General features: G+C 37.8%; 1 protein-coding gene and 1 non-coding gene across 3 annotated transcripts in view; both read right to left on the reverse strand.

Moving 5' to 3' along the window:
• Positions 1 to 1,036: 1,036 nt before the first annotated feature.
• LOC147913912 (U6atac minor spliceosomal RNA) lies at positions 1,037 to 1,162 on the reverse strand. The gene has a single exon (XR_015556248.1). It is a non-coding gene; the product is annotated as a U6atac minor spliceosomal RNA (small nuclear RNA).
• Positions 1,163 to 8,761: 7,599 nt separating this feature from the next.
• The window catches only part of GPATCH2L (G-patch domain containing 2 like), a 59,153-nt gene continuing 46,937 nt past the window's right edge, over positions 8,762 to 20,977 (reverse strand). For both annotated transcript variants that reach the window (XM_004426383.3, XM_004426384.3), the window contains exon 10: positions 8,762 to 19,578. In XM_004426383.3, the coding sequence (XP_004426440.1) occupies positions 19,418 to 19,578 (161 nt within the window). In that variant the 3' untranslated portion in view covers positions 8,762 to 19,417. The remainder of the gene's footprint in view (positions 19,579 to 20,977) is intronic.

The raw sequence follows: 20,977 nt of genomic DNA on the forward strand, positions 1-20,977 counted from the left end.
ATATGTGATCTTTTGTGTCTGAATTCTTTCACTTAACGTTCTCAAGGTTCATCCATTTTGTAGCATGAATCAGTATTCCATTCCTTTTCATGACTGAATAATATTGCATCATGTGAATAGACCATATTTTCTTTATCCATTCATTAGTTGATGGAAATTTGGGTTGTTTCTGATTTTTGGCAATTATGATAATGCTGCTATGAATATAAGGACATAGGTTTTCAATTCTTGGGTATTTACCTAGGAGTAAAATTCCTGGGTCATATAGTAACCTGTGTTTAACTTTTTGAGGAACTGTAGAACTAGTAGTAGCTATACCATTTTACATTTTACATTCCCATCAGCAATATATGAGAGCTCCAATTTCTCCGCATCCTTGACAACACTTGTTATTGTCTGTATTTTTCTTATTATAGTCTTCCTCATGGGTGTGAAGTAGTATGTCATTGTGGTTTTGATTTGCATTTCCCTAATGACTAATGATGTTGAGCATCTTTTCATATGCTTGTTGTCCATTTGTATATCTTTTTTGGAGAAATGTTTATTCAAGTCCTTTGCCCATTTTTTTCAGTTGAGTTGTTTGTCTTTTTGTTGTTTAGTTGTAAGAATTATTTATATAGTCTGGATACTAGATCCTTATCAGATATATGAGTTGCAAAGATTTTCTCCTATTCTGTGGGTTGTCATTTCATTTTCTTTTTTTTTTTTTTTTTTAATTTTTTGTTTATTGCAGTAACATTGGTTTATAACATTGTAAAAATTTCAGGTGTACATCATTGTACTTCTATTTCTGCATGGACTACATCATGTTCACCACCAAAATACTAATTACAACCCATCACCACATACATGTGCCGAATTATCCCTTTCACCCTCCTCCCTCCCCCCTTCCCCTCTGGTAACCACCAATCCACTCTCTGTCCCTATGTGTTTGTTTATTGTTGTTATTATCTACTACTTAATGAAGGAAATCATACGGTATTTGACCTTCTCCCTCTGACTTATTTCACTTTGCATTATACCCTCAATGTCCATCCAAAAACGATGGTTAGATGCCACGAAGTAGGTGGCAATGCCTTAACCGTATGCGTGTTGTCAGGCCCGAGGGCCTCTTCCATCCTTGTCAAGGGGAGTGCTAACCTTCTCTCCTTTCATACAACACTTTTCATTTTCTTGATAGTGTCTTCTGAAGCACAAGAGTTTAAACTTTTGATGAAGTCCAATTTATCTATTTTTTTCTTTGGTTGCTTGAGCTTTTGGTGTCATATCTAAGCAACCATTGTTTAATCAAAGATCATGAAGATTAACACTTATATTTTCTTCTAAGAGTTTTATATTTTGGCTTTTACATTTAGGTTTTTGATCCATTTTGAGTTAATTTTTGCATATGGTATGTGAAGACTTTATTTTTTTGCACATGGATATCCAGTTGTCCCAGCACCATCTATTGAAAACATTGCTTGATTTTGTAATGTTAAGCCAAGCTTGCATTCCTTTGTGTGTCTGTGCGTGTGTGTGTGTGTGTGTGTGTGAGAAAGATCAGCCATGAGCTAACTTCTGATGCCAATCCTCCTCTTTTTTTGCTGAGGAAGACTGGCCCTGGGCTAACATCCGTGCCCATCTTCCTCTACTTTATATGGGACGCCACCACAGCATAGCTTGACAAGCAGTGCGTTGGTGCGCACCCAGGATCCGAACCTGCAACCCCTGGGCCACCAAAGCAGAGCGCATGCACTTAACTGCTTGCGCCACCAGGCTGGCCCCCAACCTTGCATTCCTAAAATAAATCATATTATTGGACTCTACTTGCGAATATTTTGTTTAGGATATTTGTATGTTCATGAGAGATACTGGTCTATAATATTTCTTTCTTGTAATGTACTTGTCACCCTTTGGTATTAAAATTATGGTGGCCTCAAAATGAGTTGGGAATTGTTTGTTCTTTTTCTATTATTTGAAAGAGTTTGTGTAATATTAGTGTCATTTCTATAAATGTTCAGAAGAATTTTCTAGTGAATAAATTTGGATCTGAAGATTTCTTTGCAGGAAAGTTTTAAATACAGATTCAATTTCTTAAACAGATATAATATACTCAGATTTTTTATTTCCTCTTCAGTTGGTGAGTTATGTTTTCCTAGAAATTCCATTTCATGTGGATTTTCAAATAAATTGGCATAAAGTTCTTTGTAATATCTACTTACAACATTAATAATTTGTACTTTCTTCTTGATCTAGCAGGTTTTTTCTTGCTAGCAGTTTATTAATTTTATTAGTCTTTTCAAAGAACCAACCTTTAAATTTGTTGATTTTCTTTGATACTTTTTCTTATTTCATTAATTTTTGCTACTACTTTATTTTCTTTACTCTTCTATCTTTGGATTTAACTTACTATTCTTTTTCTACTTTTTGAGATGGAAACTTAGTTTTTTTTAGCCTTTCTTATCTTTTATTATATGCAGATTTAAAGAAACAAATTTAAGTACAGCTTTAGCTTTGTTCTTCAAGTTTTGATATGTCATATTTTTATTGTTACTAAGTTAAAAATATTATCTAATGTCCATCATAATTTCCTTTTTAATTATTGGTTATTGAGAAGTATATTGCTTAATTTCCAAGTATTTGAGGGGTTTCTAGTTATCTTTTTGTTATTTATTTCTACCCAAATCCCACTTTGGTTAGAGAACATATTTTGGATGATTTCACCCTTTGGAATTTGTTAAGACTTGCTTTAAGGACCAGCACATGGTAAACCTTGGTAAATGTTCCACCAATGCTTGGAAAGAATATATATTCTGACAATGCTGGTTGTAATATGGTATGTACGTCAATTAGACTAAATTTATTACTCATGTTGTTGAAATCTTCCATACTCAATGATTTTTTCACTGTACTATCAGTTACTTACAGTTCTGTAATTTTGCTTTCTATAATTTGAAACTGTATTATTAGGCACATCAAAATAAAAAATTATTATATATTTCTGGTAGATTTATCCTTTTATTTTTAGGCACTGTCCTTCTGTATTTTTAGTAATGCTTCTTGACTTACATTTACCTTGACTGATATTTGTATAGCTACATCAGCTTCCTTTTGGTTGATCTTTTCTTGGTATATCTTTCCCATTCTTTTACTTTCAATCTTTCTTCCTCTTCACACTTAAAAAGTGTGCCTCTTGAAAGCAAGGTATAGTTATGTTTTTAAAATATTTTTCCATGTGGTAAGCAGCCTCTTCAAGATGATCCCAAATGACCCCCACCTCCTTGTATAATCTCTTCCCCTTGAGTGTGTACTGAACCTGACTCATCTCTAGTAAATTCTATTCATCAGCCATGCTCATAAGTCATTTCACACATATACAAGTGTATCTGTAGGAAAAATTCCTAGGATTGCTGGGTTAAAAGATGCAATGTACTTTTGTAATTTTGCTAGATATTGCCAACTTCCACAGTATGTACTAATTTATACAATGTGTGCAAGTACCTATTTAACCACATGCCTGCCATTATAGTGTGTTATCAAACTTTATTATTTTTGATAGGTGAAAATTTTATCTTATTACAAGTGAGGTTTAGCATATTTTTATATGCTTAAGAGTCATTTGTATTTTCTCTTCTATGTAATGCCTGTTAATTTCCTTTGCCCATTTTTATATTAAATTGCTACCTATTTCTTTTTGATTTGAAGGGCTCTTCTTATATTAGATAAATTAACCTCATCTTGGTGAAGTTACAAATATCTTGCCCAGGTTCTCATTTGCATTTGCTTATGGTGCCATTGTCATGAAGAAATTTTTATCTCTACAAAGTCTAATCTAGCAATCTTTTCTTTTATGGCTTCTTGACATACTTAGGCCTTCCCCACTCTTAAGTTATAAAAATTTCTTCCTAGTACATTTAGAGTTTCATTTTTTGTATTTAAATCTTTGAATTGCCTGCAATTTGTCTTGATGTAAGGAGCGAAGTATGGATCCAGCTTAATTTTTTTCCAGAACACTACCCAGTAGTTCCATTTCCTGAATAATCTTTTTCCCACTGATTAAAAAACCACCTTTCTCATATACTCAATTCCCATATATATTTATATCTGTTTCTGAACTGTTCTATTACACTGATCTGACTATTCACAATTTATTATCACACTGTTTTAATTGCTATAGATTTATAAATTTTTAAATATCTATAGAGTTAATCTCCTATCAACATCCCTTTATTTTCTGATAGTCTTGCTTATTTACTTTTCCATATGAACTTCAGAATAAGCTTGTATAAATCTTTTTTAAAGATCCTATTGGTATTTTTATTGGATATCACATTAAATTTATAGATTAACTAAGGAGAGGTGACATCTTTATGATCCTAATTGTTCCTATGCAAGAACGTGGTATGTCTTTCCATTTGTTCAGGTCTTGTTTTGTGTCCCTCATTAGTATCTTAAAGTTTTCTACAAATAATATTTCTTATGTTCATTCCTAAGTATTTTATATCTTATGTTTTCTGCTGCTATTATAAAATGGGTCTTTTCTTCTCTTATAGCATATAATTGGACATTGTGTATACAGAGGCTATTGTTTTCTGAAAATTAATTTCAGACCCATCTAATTTATTACATTCTTGTTTTGTTTGTAAGTTTTTGGTTAGTCCTCTTTAGTTGCTAGGTAAACAATCCAAACATATCATCTGCAAATTATAATTTTATTCTCTCTTCCTTTCTAATTTCTATACCTTTAATTTCTTTCTCTTGTCTAATTGTTTTGTCTAAGTCCTGCAGACCAATTTTAAATAATGGTGGTAATTAGTGGACATCTTTGTCTTCTTCCTGACTTTCATGAAATTGCTTCTCTACTTCTCAATTAAGCATGATGCTGGCTTTGGATTGAGATAAATATATTTTATCATATTAAGGAAACACCCAGCTAGTCTTAATATTAAATGATCCTTGTGTTCCTGAAATAAGCCTCACTTAGTCATGGTGAATTACTCGTTTATCTGGAGCCAGCCTGACTGGGTTCAAATCCTAGCACCATTACTTATTAGTGGAGTTCAGGCAGAATACTTTACCTCTCTTTGACTTAGTTTCCTTGTCTATATAATATGGATAGGAATATCTACCTTATTAGTTGTTGTGAAAATCAAATTACTATAGAAAGTTGAGAATCTTTTCAAATGTTTAAGGGGTATTTGCATTTTTTTCTGTCAACTGTCTGTTCATATCTGTTCCCTATTTCTCTGCAGGATCTTCTCTAATTTTTGGAAGCTCTTTATAAATTAGGGATTTAGCCCTTAATCTGTGAAATAAATTACAAATATGTTTTCCCAGTTATCACCTGTATTTTACTTTGCTTACAGTATATTTTGCATGCAAAAGGTTTTTTAGCATAGTCAAATAAATCTCTGCTGTATCTGGATTTTTAAGTCATATTTAGTCTGGAGGATTACATTATTGGTCCCAATTCTTCACCTTTCGCCATGTGAATTTACAATCCCTTCCACCAAATGGGTGGAGAATATTTTCCTACTGGTCCAAGGAGACGGAAAGACATGTGGAGCAGAGCTGCCTGGCTGAGCTCAGTGGCATTATTGTGCAATAACTAACCAACACCGTTAGGAAAGGTTCCTCACTCCCAGGTTACAGAGCAGGGGGGGACAATCTTTTTAAAAAATATTTTAGTAAACATTTTAGGGTTTTCAACCAGATAAGTTCATGTCCTTTTCCTCCTCCTCCTTCTTATTAAACCCTTTAAAATTGAAAAAAAAAAAAGCATGCTTTCTTAACTCACAGCAGCCTCAAAATAGGCCTCAGGCCAGTTTTGGCCAATATGCCAGTCTGCTGAGGAATTCATCTTGTTTTCTCCAGTAATTGTGTGGTTTAATATTGTACAATTAAATCTCTGATCAATTTGAAAATTATCCTGGTATATAGTATGAGGAACAGATCCAATTTTATTTTTCCATATGGATATTCAGTTATCCCAACACCGTTCATTTTTATAGTCTGTCTTTTCCCCCCACTGACGTAAGACACCACCTTTATTGTATCCTGAGTTTTCATGTGCAGTTGGGGCTATGTCTGGATTTCCTTTGGTGTCCCACTGGCCTGTCTGTCTACTCATGGCCCTGGACCGCACCTTCAGTTTTAGAGGCTTTATGTTTTAATGCTTCCTCCGTTCCAAGTGCTCTTTTTCAGTCTCGTTCATTCGTTCTTCCAAATGAACTTTACAATCAACATCTCTAGCTCCAGAAAGAGCTAGACTTTACCAGCATTTTGGGTGGATCGCACAAAATCTTTCTACGAAGACTATACTGTCCAGATTTTAAACTACTGACTAGATTTGTTTAGTGTTTAATTATCAAGCTTTCTATTTCCCCTGATTGAGTTTTGGTAAATTATATCTTTCTAGAAATTTTTCCATTTTTGTCTAAGCTTTCAAATTTATTGGCTAAAGTTGTTCACCATAGCATCACCTTATTAACTTTCAAATCTCTGCTGTATCTATAATTATATACCCCTTTTCATTCCTAATATTTTGCACCTTCTCTGTTTTTTCTTAATTAATGAGATTTGCCTATTCTGTTTGTCTTAATTTCAGGCTTTGTTGACTTCTCAATTATATGTTTACTTTCTATTTCAGATCTAATTCTGATCTCACCACTACTATTTTATCACTTTTGCCTTCTCTGGGCTATTATTCTTCTCTGCGGGAATAATCTTGTTCTTTTACTAAGTGTGCAAGTAGAATGCTTAGCTCATAAATTTTCAGTCCTCTCTTCTGTAACTCAAACATTTCAGACCATAAATTTTCCTCTAACTATCCCTTTAGCTGCATCCAAAGAGTGTTAATGCATAAGATTTTGATATAATTCAGTTATAAGTATTTTCTAATAGCCATTAGGATTTTTTCATTGATTCATTGGTTTAGATGTTACTAAATTTCCACATGCATTAGAAAATTCATCTTTTTGCTATGGACTTCTTATTTAATTTCATTGTGATTAGAAAGTGTGATCTATGTAACTCTAATCTTTGGGATTTCCTGAGGTTTGCTTTATGGTCTGAGAGTCAATTTTTGTAAATGTTCACACTGTGATTGAAAATAATGTGTAATTCTTTAAATTGTTGGGTGTGATATTCTATTCGTGTCCACTACGTCAAGCTTATTTATTGTGCTGTTTGCATATTCTATATTCATAACAATTTCTACCCACTTATATCAATTACTGAAAGATATTACTACTGAAATATTACTAATATTTTAAACTTAGTTCTGTCAATTTTTGCTTAGGCATATTGAGGCTATGTTATTACACTTAGTTGAGACTACGTAGTATATCTCCCTGACAAATTGAACCATTTATCATATCATATATTGAACCAATATTTACTATTTTGTAGAGATTATCTTTACTTCCTCTGATATCTGCCTCATATTTTTTCCATTCTTTTACTTTTAATCTCCCTGTGACTTTAAGTTTTAGATGTATCTCTTGTAAATAGCATATAGCTAGATTTTAAAAATCCAGTATTATAGGTTTTCTGTTTCGACTGGAGAGTTCATTTACACTTTTCTGATATATTTACTGTTATACTTGAATTCTTTACCATCTTATTATGCTTTTTATTTTTCTCACCTTTCCAGTTTATTTTCTTTTTATCATTCCTTTTCCCCCATATTAGTGTAAATGTTATATTCTCTGTATTTATTCTTTTAGCAGTTACTCCAAATATTTTAACATGTCTACTTACCTAAAGTCCCAAGTTAATAAGACTCTCTACCCTCCTCTTGAACATTAAAGGGCAGTGGGACACTGTAACTGTCATCACCCCTTTCAAAATCATATGCTTTCGTAGCCTGGTGTTTTGAAGCCTCTCTTTTATTTCTTGAAATATATTTAAAACATGTAGTTTCCATTCTGTGCTAACAAGTACAATATCTAAAGTGTTTGTGAGTCTGATCCTCCTGTACGTTATTTCCGAAGACTCTCACTCATGGTATCTTATTGCCTTCTTTGATTTGTGGTTTTTAACTGTGAGCTACCCATATTCTTTATAACTTTATCTGTGGGAGTTCTTTAACACCTAGACCAAAGTTCCATTCCTCCAGAGAGAACTTGTGTTTGCTTCTGCTAGTCCTCTGGAGTTGCTACTGACCTGGTCCACTGTAAATTGAATTCCCACTTGCAGTATGTTTGACCACACAAGTAGTATAAATTTGGGCCCTAAACTTCTATAAGGGACAACTTGTTAAACATTTTTAGGTTAAAAAAAAATCTTTTCCTCCACCCAGGGTCAAGGTCAGGAAGGGCATGTTTCCTTGCTGGTATTTCTGCTGGGTGGGTTTATTTAGTAGTTACCCTTACACTGTAAGTGTAGCACTTCGAGCGTCCTTGCTCTGTGCGAGATCTCAGGTTAAATTCCCTGCCTTGAGCAGACCCTGCCTTACCTCCTGCACCCATCACAGTCATCACGACAGAGGCTCAAGGGGACCAGGTCTCAGCAGATACCTTGAGGGTGAAAGGTGGCTTGTCTCCCAGGGTTCGAGCTTTCATGTCACTTCTGACCTCTATAGAGTCTTTCCTTTCTTGCCACTGCTCTGTGCATTTAGAAAGATATTTTTTGACCCTCGAAGATCAATGATAAAATTAACCCAAAAAGTAAAAGAACTCACTATGTTAGTAAAAGAATTCTAACGTAGCCAGATATAAAATTAGCATACAAAAACCTATAGCCTCCATATGTAAGAACAATAACCAAGTAGAAGACATAATGGCAGAGAAAACCCCATTTACTAGCAACAAAGATTAAATACTTAGGGATAAACTTAACAAGAAATGCTTAAAACTTATACAAGGAAAATTTTTAAACAGTCCTCAAAAGGCACAAAAACAGACTTGAACACGTGGAAATACATACCCCGTTCATGGATAGGATGACTAAACGTTGTAAAGATGTCAGTTCTCCCTAAGTTAGTTAATAAATGCAATACGATCTCAATAACAATATCAACACACATTTTAATGGAGCTGGACAAGTAGATACTAAAGTTTATATGGAAAAACAAACATGTAAGAATAGTCAGGAAAACACTGAAAAAGAAAAATAAGAGAAAGGACTAGCTCTACTAGACATTAAAACACACTGTAATTAAAACAGTGTAGTACTGTGCACAAGTAGGCAGACCAGTGGAACAGAATACAGAGCCCAGAAACTAACCCAAGTACATATGGATCCTGGATTGAATCCTTAACCAGAAAAAGGACGTTACTGGGAAAACTGGTGAAATTCAAACAAAGTATGTAGTTTAGTTAATAGGAGTATGTCAATGTTAATTTCCAGGTTTCGATAATTATACAATGGCTATGTAAGTTGTTAACATCAGAAGCTTGGAAAAGGGCATATGGCAACTCTCTCTACTATTTTTGCAACTTTCCTGTAAGTCTAAAATTATTTCAAAATGAAATATTTTTTTAAAAAAGGTTTTGAATCAAGAGCCCCAGAGAACGTGGAGAGGAGGCTCTGAATCACACTAGAAAGACCATAAGTCACCACTGTTGGCCAAAAACACTTAATTGGTTTCGTTTTACACAGTTTCAAGGGGTTTAGCTAATTTTATTTACTTACAGCATGGTATTAACAAGACAAAGATCCAGGGCTCAGAGCTTAGTGTGCGCCAGCTGCATTGGTTTTATGCTATGGGCACTTTCTGCAGCCTTGAAATTGCCAAGATTGCAAAGGTCCCCGATCTAAAAGATGTGAATGGATCAACACAAATTTGCTGTTACTACTGAGAAACAAAGCCCAAAATGCATAATTGGTCGTTGATAGTAACTTGATTACTGAAGAATTGTACTAGGAATTAGGACCATCACATTGTGCATGAAATTCTACCAAGATAAGGTGGTTCAAGGGGAATAACTTCAGACTGGCATCACGAGAGGGAATCAGTCAGCCATGGTGTAAACTGATATTTCCAATTCAGTCTAATATACTCCCGAGCATGTCAGTAGCTCCTACAAATTGGTGGACCTCGTTATATTTCTCAGGAAGGTGATCAAGGAAAGGAAACCTGTTCACATCTCAGTTCCAGCTTTGTTCGCACAATGGGCTGATTGTGATAGGGTTTCCATGACTGCACAGCCGAGGAATACTGTAACAGCTCTCCACATCAACAAGCAAGCCAGTGTACACAGGGCCCTTCACTTTTCATCTCTTGCCTACCTCTCCCTGCTTCTCTATATGCTTTATACATCAGGCCTACCAAAATACTCGTGGTGCCTTGAATAGACCATGCTCTTTACCCTTGGATGGCCTCATCCTCTTGTCTTCACTTAACTCATGCTCATCCTTCAGGACTTGGCTCAGTAGTTTTTGAATCCTCCTTCTGCCCAGTTTGAGTTAGAGCGCCTTCCTCCTTGTTGCCCAAATACCCTGATATTCTTATCTCAAAATTTATCACTCTACATTGTAATATTTGCTTTCTTTGTCTCTTCCTCAGAAGACCATGAACTTCATGACGCCAAGAATGCCTTTCCTCTTTGTATACTCAGCTCCTAGCACAGTGCTTGGCCCCAAATGTGTTCTATACACATCTACTGAATGAAGGGACATTTATAAAGGCCAAGACTGTTAACACAGCTATTTTCTTAGCCGTTCTATGAGATGTTTAGCAAGATGTTCAGCATAGTCCATCACTACCATTAACAACTCAGAGCCATGTCCTGCTGGTTTAGGGATTGGTTTTGCTTTGGCACACAAAGGACAATACCTTTTTATTGCTATAGGTTTGGAAGATTTTATTGACTTTTGCCCTAGTCACTTTTAAAAACAAGAATAGGTTGTCAGAAGAGGATGCCCCATAAATTGCCTATCTTCTTTCAATGATGTAGACGCAGAGAAGAGATGAGTCCATTCACAGTTGCTTTGATAGAGAAACAGCCCACCAGGAGCAACAGGTAAATGGAGTGAAAGGGTGTCACCAGACACCCAGCCCTGGGCCCAGTGGCCCGAAGTTTATGTCAGATATACATGCCCACCAACGGTTCACTTATGTTGTGAAAAGGGGCAGCATAGGGTACTGGCTGAGAACAGAAACTCTAGCACCAAACAGACTTGGAGTTTGAATCCTGGCTGACACTGATTAGCTATGTGACACTGAACAAGTTAATCTATAACTGTAAGCATATTTCACTGCTTTAAAACAGAGATGACAGTACCTACCCTAGAGTTGTTGAGGATTAAGTGAGATGCTGTTGACAAATGGCAGATAATAATCACTCAGTAAATAGTCACTATTATTATTATTGGCTCTGGAAAGGGTTCTATTGGTTTCAAACAGAGTATACCCAAGGAACCTAGGAACATCCTGCTTTGGGGCAGCCACCCTGTTCCCCAAGAGGTCCCTGAGTAAGACTGGCTTAATGAGCACTCAATAAACGTTTGCTCAATCAGTGAACAGGGCAATAACTCTAGCAAACCTTTGTTATTCTTGTTGGCTGTCCAGCATCTGGATTGCCCCCCTAGATTTGAGGACTTCATCCAACCCCAATAGAAGCTAAACATTTCAGGTAACCTCATTCTCACTTCCTGCAGCTGGAACATGGGCACATGATGACTAATGAGATCCACCTATCCCAGATTTTGAATCAGAAACTAGTGATTCAAAGAAGCCAGGAACACACAGAGTCCCTTCTGGTGACGCTGGAACTCCTACATAAATTCCAGAGGCAGCGTGCAGTGATGGTGATAAAGTGGGAAGTCAAGTTCCACTTTATTTATAGTAGGGTTAGTGCCTGAAACCCCAATAAAACGTTCTCTGATAAAGTAAGATCCAAGATGGTACCCAAGGTCAAAAAGTGGTGAGGGAATGGGTCTGTCTCACCCCCTAACCCCAAACTAAAATCTTACCCACAGCAGCAAAAAACTGAAGAGAACACTAGATGGAGGTAGCCACCTTGTACATAGCAGTGGGCCCAGGCCTCCTTGCCAGTCCAACCCCCTGGAAAGGAGAAAGCAGAAGACGGACCACAGTTCAAGCCTGACTTTTCATGAACAGCTACTCCACCCACTAGGAAATAGGGGTGTTCCATCTTAGACTCTGACTAATCTGATTAGCAATTCTTCCTACCTCAGTGGGCTTGGAGGATGCATAAAGAGAAGTGAGGGAAGGAGCAGAGCCCTTGAGTATGCTTTCCTAGAAGTTTACGATAATTATTAATGAATGTAAATGCTTCACTCTAAGTCTGGCTTTGAGTCAGTGCGTTAAGGCAGTATGGCAAAGGACTCACTAGCACACAGGTATTGAGTGAAGTAATGGAGGGTGAGAGCAGAGACAGACATTCAGTCTGTTAGACCGACCTACCAACCCATCTGCCTACCTGTGGAGACAGAAAAGAGCAAAGAAGTGGGAGAAAAATCAGGAGAGCAGGGTCAGAAGAGGCAGAATTCCAAAAAGGAAGTAGTTATACAGTATCAGGTCATAAAGATCAACCTAAGGACTAAATTTTGCCAACCAGAAGTCACTGGTGAACCCAGCAAGAACAATTTTAATGGTGGTGAGCAGCCAGGTTTTGATGTGGTGGTTCTCAGCCCTGGTTGCCTGTTGCTTTAAAAAGCCTAAAGACCATCCCACCTCCCCATGCTGATGTAATTGGTCTATGGTTCAGTCAGGGGAATTAGGAATTTTTAAAATCTCCCCAGATGAACCCAATGTGCAGCCAGGGTTAAAAGCCACTGCTTCAGTGGTTTAAGATTTAACAGACGGAAAGTGCAGGAGAGAGCAGTACTTTAGTGGTAGTCAAGGGGGTCAAAGGGTTGAAGAAGAGTATCATTTGAAGAGGGAGTCTTTGAAGGGGTTTAAATGCAAAGCTGTACATGCCAGGAGTGAGAAGCTGCAGCTAGATGGAGCATCTGCTCAAGGGAGAGGACCTAGAGTATAGGAGAAGGGGTTCGTTTTGGCCAGGACAGGCACTTGTAAGAAAAAGAGGTGAGGAAGTGTGTATGTGAAGGTGTGTAAGTGGGGACTCCCGTCTAATGCTCTATAATCTGTTAGGGGAGGGGTGAGATTATTTGCTGAGGTTGTGAGGCGGTGGGGGTAGAAAGGGTTTAAAATGGCCAGTTTGCAATAGCTGCTGACAGCAGGTGGGAGGCTGAGTGAGATAAATATTTAGAGCAATTCAAACTGTTGCCATGATTTTGGGGTGGCAGAAGTTTGCAGTCATGTCAATTGTTCATGGAGAAATACATGGCCCACTGGGAGGAGCAACATATGGAATCTATACATAGTGAAATGGGTTGATTTCAGTCAAAGCTACTAAGCCTGTTTGTATGGTCTGATTTTTTTTTCCTTTTTCAATTAAAAACATTTGAATGAGGGATCTGCAAGGGGCAGAGCTCACTTCTAGAGACAGAGAACATTAATTTTCATAACTTACATCTTAAAAATATTCTTTTTACATTCCCACACTTTGATAATATCTAGTAACACTGACATTTTTGGCCAGAGATACTTTTAACTGGTTTTCAAGATGGAAAAGAAAAATTATACGGTGTTTTAAGACTGCAAAAAATTTAAAGGAGAGCTAAACAGCCTACATATGTGTATTAACCATGTTTTTTACTTTCTGTATATTATGATGTTTTGACATCTTAAAAAAACCTTTTTTAAGGGGAGAGACTGCCCCTCCCAGGGCTAGCCAATTCTTAGAAATAGCAAAGGACTCAGCCAGCAGCCTGCTTTTGATATGCAAACTAACCAGGTATGAGGGAGCCATACCTCCTCCACTTGGCCTGTACAACCAGAAAGCAACCACCCCAGGGCCAGGGCCAGGCAAATAGAGACCCCACTATAGTCTAAAGGCCCCAGAATTATTCAAACTAGCCAGTCCCCAACTGCTCACCCTGCCTTCCCTTGCCTTTCTGGAGGAAACCCCAATAAAGGCTCTGGCCTCAACCTATTGCTTGCTCCTGTCTTCTGCCTCCTGACCCAAACCTGGTGTTCGTCCTGAGGCCCTGCATGGCAAGCTGTGCCTCTTGTTTCTAGGGGAACTGGGAGTACCATTAAACTTTCCTTTCAATGGCCTTGACCTCTCCGTGTTGTCGGTCACCTTTATAAATTAAGATCTGGGCACAAAACAACATGAGCATCTGAGGAAATGGTATTAGAGACTCCTCCTTAGCCACATATTCCCAAAGAACTTGGGTCCGCAGGCTTTAGTAATAAGTTAGGGCCCAGCCCAAGTCATACAAATAAAATCTAAAGAAAAAACGGTCATGATTTCATTTCAAAGTTTATGATTAGAGTACCATATTCTGAAATGCTGAATCCATGAGTCAGAAAACAGAAAAATATAACATGCTGTTGCTACTGGTCCCCAACCCTGCAGAATCACTAGCTGGAATGTAAAATAAAGACAATAGGGTGTGATTAAGTGGGATCACTGAAAATTGATTTTTTCATGCTCTGAAGTACTGAGACTGAGTCCTAGCAAACGATTACCAATAACTCAACAGGTATTTATTACACAACAGCTACGTACGCAGGGTGCTTTTTCCTTCCAATTATTTTTTTCATTTTTGTAAGCTATACTTTAAAGGCTTCATCATTATGACGCTGGAAGAAACATGACATTTTCCCATGAAACTAAGATGCAATGAACAAATACCGTAAAATCATGGATGGAAGTATCTTACACAAATGTTTTACTGCCAATTGTGAAAAATGACTATCACTCAGAGACTACAAATTCATTGTTATATTTTAATCCACTTTTAAAAAGTTGTTTCCATCCATCTAAATATGGCCGCAATGGCATTTTTCTCCACATCATTTTTCTCAATATTTTCAGGGGATCTTTCAAGAGGTTGAGGGAAAAAGTATGGGAAACAAAGACAATAACAGTTTCTGCAAAGAATCATATACGAAACATCTCTACACTTACGGAGGGAAATATAAGAGCACCTCAGAGCTTAGGGGGATATCAGTATATTAAAACTTTTTAACCGTGGCAAAGCCTGTGGTTTTCAAACATCAGCGTGCACCCGAGTCCCCTGGAGGGCTTGTGAAAGATGGCTGGCCCACCCTCAGAGTCCGATTCTGCAGGCCTGGTGGGGCGAGAATGTACTGATGCTGTCATTCTAGGGACCCTAGCACCCCTGCTTTAAGCATCTCCCGTTCTCTTTCCCTTGCCTTCCCACTTCTGGACCTTGCCAAGACTGCTTTCCTTGGTGAACATCTTCAGGATTGGCCCCATTCTTCAATACTATGCTTGAAAATTTTTTATTCCCCTAATCTGGCAATTTTACCAAGTACTGATTATGTCTATTTGCAATGGTAGGAAAATTTCTTCTTTTGGCCATATATTTGTTTTGCTGGACTTGTTATAAACCTTATAATCCGCACTCTTCAGCTACATTACTCACTTCCCTTGTTTCTTTTTCATGTTGCTGTTTCCAGGCATTTGATGTTCATCGGTTTTGTGATCTTAATGTGGGTGAAAGCATCTCTGGACCACTTGCGTTTACTGCTAATAGCAGAACCCACCAATTGCCTCACATTTTCCTTCTGTACCTATTTTCTGATGGGGCAGGAACCCATCCTGATTGCTGTTACCATCAGTGACTCCACTAACTGTCATGACTAGAGAGGGAAATAAGGAAATTCTGACAAGTAAAATGGGCAGCTCGAACATTAACAAAGGAAGCAGCTGACAGCAAGAGCAGACTGTTGCTACCATCCTTCCCGCCATCCCACGAACCATGACACATCCTGTAAGCCATGCCCCAACCAGACTGCATCCACAGCTGCTAGAGAAAACCACTCTGTTCTCATCCCAGCCCAGATAAGGTTCACCAGACATACAAAACACTGAACACGGCATCTAACGCTGAGATTTCTATACAGCCTTCTCCCCAGGAAACAAAAAGCGTGTGGCTCTGAACCATGGTAATGAAGCCAAAATAAAGCAAAGACCTGAAATGAATCATGCATCACCAGGAGCCTTCGCCTGGAGCCAAAGTGGAGAACCCATCACATCAGCAATGACAGCGGCAGCCTCGCTCCTCTCTCACAACACTTGACAACTTGTTCAGCTCTAAGTGACCTCTGTGATAACTCTGCTCCTTTACGTCGCAGCATGAGAACTTGCCATGCTGTGGTCTAGATTGTGTTTTTGATTCCAAAATGCAAAGACATATCAGATTCATCTGTTTGGGATTCATAAATAGTTTAATTGCCTGTCCTAGGTGTTGAGCTTTACTTAGCAAAGGATGCTACAAGCATCAGAGATTAAGAAGCTTTATTTCAGCTTATGGTCATTTTTGTTGCCAAAAGGGCCTTGTTTGCAGCCTGTTTCATAGCCCAGCAAAAAAATGTCTTATGAAATTTTCAACTGCATTTTATTTCTAAAGAATTCAAGACTAAATGTGGCCTATTTATCAAGCACACCCATTCCATAAAGATCATACTCTCTGTCTCCCAAATTTGGCACTATGTAAAGAGCTACTAACTTCCTATTCCGAACAGTTCTTACCAAAAAGCAAAACAAGAGTTCTGATGCAAATGAAGAGCTCCCTTTAAAATACTGCATCTAAAAAGTAATCTCAAATTCCCTTAAGCTCATAAGCAAAACTAACTTTTACGAATGATGCTCATGCAAGTAGATAATGGTTTGACTTCCATCCATTGTGGAAAATACACAAGATTAGGATTCAGACAGGAAGACTGTGTGGCCAGCTGGGATAAATCAGAACCCTGAAATAAGTAAGAATTGTGGAACTCAGCTTCAGTTATTATTTTTGTGCAGAACAAATACATGTGAAGCTCAATGATTATCCTCAAAGGAAGTCATACTACCCGAGTTTTCTGAATAGATTACAAAACCTGATTTTGAAATTACATCTTTTGTTGAAAGGCAACAGATTTTTCTTAATTTATGACATTACACACTTTGCTGTATAAAAAGGAAATTTAAAATTTAAGATTCAAATTACACTCGATTCTAAGGTTATTCCTCTGGAATTAATTCATACAAAAAAACAGCAGAATAAGTTGTTAATAATTCTGTAAGCATGCTCACGCAGCAGCTTAAAATGACAAGCACGGTTTACAACCTTGTGTTGGAAAGTATTTGTGTGCTTAACGGCTATTCTCTTAGGTAATTAATTTTGTTCCCCACTTATTACAGGTAGATATGGCATTTTGGGGTGATCCCTGTTGAAAGTATTCACAACATGCAGAAAAGCATGCCCAAGAAAGATGATAAACATTCACGGCATACTGTTTCAAAAATATGGGTCTCAGAGTGACTCAGGTCTATCAATGAAAAACAAGATTATAACCCAGGGCAGAGAAAGTGCAAGTCTGGGATTTCAGTCTTGGCTTGATTATGTGATTTTGGGCAAGTCACTACACTCTGTGACTGTTCTTGTCTCTGTAAAGTGGCTCCAGTCACCTATCTTTATATCATAGAGATGTTTAAAATGTAAATAAAGTTGTATATATAAATTGTTTTTCATCACAGGTAGAAAGGAGAACTATTAGGCAACATGTCTTGAAGAAAAGATGCTACCTAAACTGCAGAGGTCTTAACAAGCCATGAACACAGACAGGACCAATCTCTGCATGAGCCACAGAGCTTTATGCAAAGATAACAAAATTATGTCCATGGGTTTCTCTCTTAAATCCAAAAATTACGTTAGAAATGTGTGCCTCAGGACACCATGGGGACTAGGTAAGAAAGCACATAGACAGCAAAACCTGCCTTCATCACTAAAACAATTCAGTAGTGCCATTCTATGTTCAACAGACATGATATTTTCTATATTGCTGGGTGCAGCCCACAGGGAAGGGAAGTACATGCACTATGACATGAGAACCAGGGTGGCTCCCAGGGATGTGGGCTGGCTTTAGCACTACTCCTCACCCCATAACCTCCATCTGCCCCTCCCTCCACCCGATTCCTTCTTAAGGACAACTGACATGTTCTCAGTCCTACACAAAATGCCATGTAAACATAGCTTCAAGTCCCCCTTTCCAAATAGACTCACACCCACCCACTGACAAGGGAATTCTGGAGCTAGCACTGATAAGGACAATAGGGAACACAACAGAGCAGCTCACCACTACATTCTGTGGGAGAAAAAGGGATAACTCGGCTTCAAGGAAAAGAGGCTCTGTCCTACTCAGCACCTATTTAAGCAGAGAAAATAACCAAGCGCAGGAGTAGGAGTTCCTCTAGCACATTACCAGAGCAGCGGGCATCTAGAGAACAGCTTCTATACATTTCAGAGTAAAAGCACTCAATTCGTACAAAAAAAAGCCCTTCTGTCAACCAGGCCCCTGGATGACAGACACTCTTGATAATACTTTTTCAGAAAGAGTGGCTTTTCTCCAGCAGCTCTAGGCAGTCACTTATTCCTCATTTTGACAAAATAGCATCCAACTTCAGGCATGGCTGTATATATAACTCTACAGGCAGCTGAGCCATCATAAACACGCCAAGTATAAAGGCATGTCAAAAAGACATTTTTCCTCCCCAAAGCATGGCCCCCGAAGCCATTATTATAATAGAGTATGAATTTCTGCTGTAGGTTACTGACCTATAATACTAACAATAAAAGTCCCGGTTAGTACATAAAGGCTTACACTGCAACATGAAGTATTAAGACACAATCCACTGACTATTTTAAGTTTGCTGTACACCTAAACCACCGTCTTCATTCCACCAATCTGTATATATATTACAGTAGGTCCTCTTTTGGTAGAATATGAACTTTGGAGAAGAGGCAAAGTACAGCGCAGCTGCTGGCGACCCCATTAGACCACCTAGAAAAATGAAAGGAGTTCCCAAGGCCCATGCTGCTGGTGTCTCTTCTGAGGCTCCAAATTGAGAACTTGGTGGATTTATCTCATTGGTACTCTGAGTCTATCAAGACCAGGCTCAAAGGCAAGTCTTACCTCCCGCAAACAATCCCACACACAGGTCTTAACTCAGTGTTTAAATTTGTCTGGAACTGGCGGCAAATTTGGGATTTCCCCAAATGATATTAAAAGCTCTACACAAAAAATACGCAAAAGCAGTTACTAGCTTTTCAAGAAAAAAGACCTACCTGCAAAAAACCAACAGCTCGGTAAACGGAGCTGCAGGTAACTGCTGGGACAGCAATAGCAATGTAACAAATATAGCATAGGATGACTTTTTTTTACAAAAATTGCTGCCCCAACACTTTACAATTTAAAAAAAAAAAAACAGATTTCCACAACATGATCTTCTAAGAGAAAGAGTCCACTGCTTTGTCTGAAGAGGAGTCAGTCCTGGCGGTGAAAGGACTGGGAATGTCAATTAAGATATGCAAGACTATATAACATAAAGTCTAATATTTGTTTCAACAACACCCAGTTGGCTCCCGGCGGCTGAAATACTGCTCTCTAGCTGTATCCGGGGCTCTTTTCTTGTGGCATTTTAAAAAACGTAGCTGCAGCTGAGTCAGTGGCTTTCTCCGCGACAGAGGTCCTGACCAACCACTCAGAGTTTGCAGACTTCTGGGCCTGCGATGCCAGTGTGGTGGGCTCCGTTGCATCCATATGAACTGGTAAGGTTGTTACAATAAAAGTAAAGAGGAAAAAAATCAAGGAAGACAAATTAGAATGAGAAATACGTCAGTGCAAAATTTTCTTAATCCTTATATTTTATGTCCTATTAACCAAAGTGGTCACATCAAGTTTCTCTTTTTTGTTTACAAAAAATTAAAGGCAAGATTTAAGTAAGATAAGTATTTCTCCCCTTGAGAAAATGGGTTTAACTGAACAAATGAAGAAATTCAGGAGCACAAATTCATAATGTAGTGGTAATCACTTATTAAGCATTTCTGTGCCAGGCACTGTACTACGTAAACACTGCACACTCATAATCTTATTTCTTAACACAAATTCTTAAAAGTAGGTATTGTCATCCCCAAGAAAACTGAGGCATAGAGAGAGCAGATAAATTGCTAAGGGACACAACAGAGCTGGTTAAGTAGCACGATTCAAACTCAGATACTAGACTCAAGCCCTGTGCTCTTTCTATCACACCCCAGGCCTCCAAAATGACAGTGTCACTAATAAATATTGAACAATAAGGAAAATGGTAGAAAAATCATACAATCAGGCCCATTGCTTTTCAACAAGGACACTAAAGACATTCTGGAAATGGTAACCATTGCTTGTGCAGGGCTGTCCTGTGTATTTGAGGACACTTACCATTCTGGACCCTATCTAATGAATGCCAAAAGCACTCCCAGTAATTGCGACAACTAAACACTGTCCTCACATTTCCAAATGCCCCCTCAGCAGAGTAGTACTAACCACCATCCTACTCTGTTGAAAATGAATATACACTAAAATAGAACAAAATCCAGAAAAGTTTCGTTTTTACCCTGTCACTCAATAATTCCACTCCCAGGAATGTGACCTAGAACAGCAATTTTCAAATTGTGGGTCACAAAACCAATTTAGTGGGTCATGACTAGTACATTTTTTTTCTTAATGAAAAATAATAGAAAATATCAGAGCACACCCAAGGGTTTATTTCAGATTTACACATACACCCAATACACAGTCAAACATGAATTTCTTACTGTGAGTTATCATAAAAAAAATCTTGAAAACTATTACTCTATGGCACATATACAAGAGTTTCTTGAGGGTAATGGCTTTCAAATGGTTTAGAACCTCAATCACAGCAGCAAAAAATACATTTGACATCACAATCCAAATCTCTCTCTCACACACATATACATGCACACACATGCTCGTTCACTTGTATCTGACTGACAAGAAATTTCACAAAACTATACCTACCATTATCACATGGTCATCAACCACAGTGAGAAATACCTACCCTAGAAAAACTTTTTTTTGCTATATATTTTTTATTATCATAAAATACACATAAAATTAACCATTTTAGTAAATTTTTTTTTTTTTGTAAGGATGATCAGCCCTGAG

Source organism: Ceratotherium simum, chromosome 24 (assembly GCF_057802395.1).
Source record: "Ceratotherium simum simum isolate JZ-2026a chromosome 24, ASM5780239v1, whole genome shotgun sequence".
Lineage (NCBI taxonomy): Eukaryota > Metazoa > Chordata > Mammalia > Perissodactyla > Rhinocerotidae > Ceratotherium > Ceratotherium simum.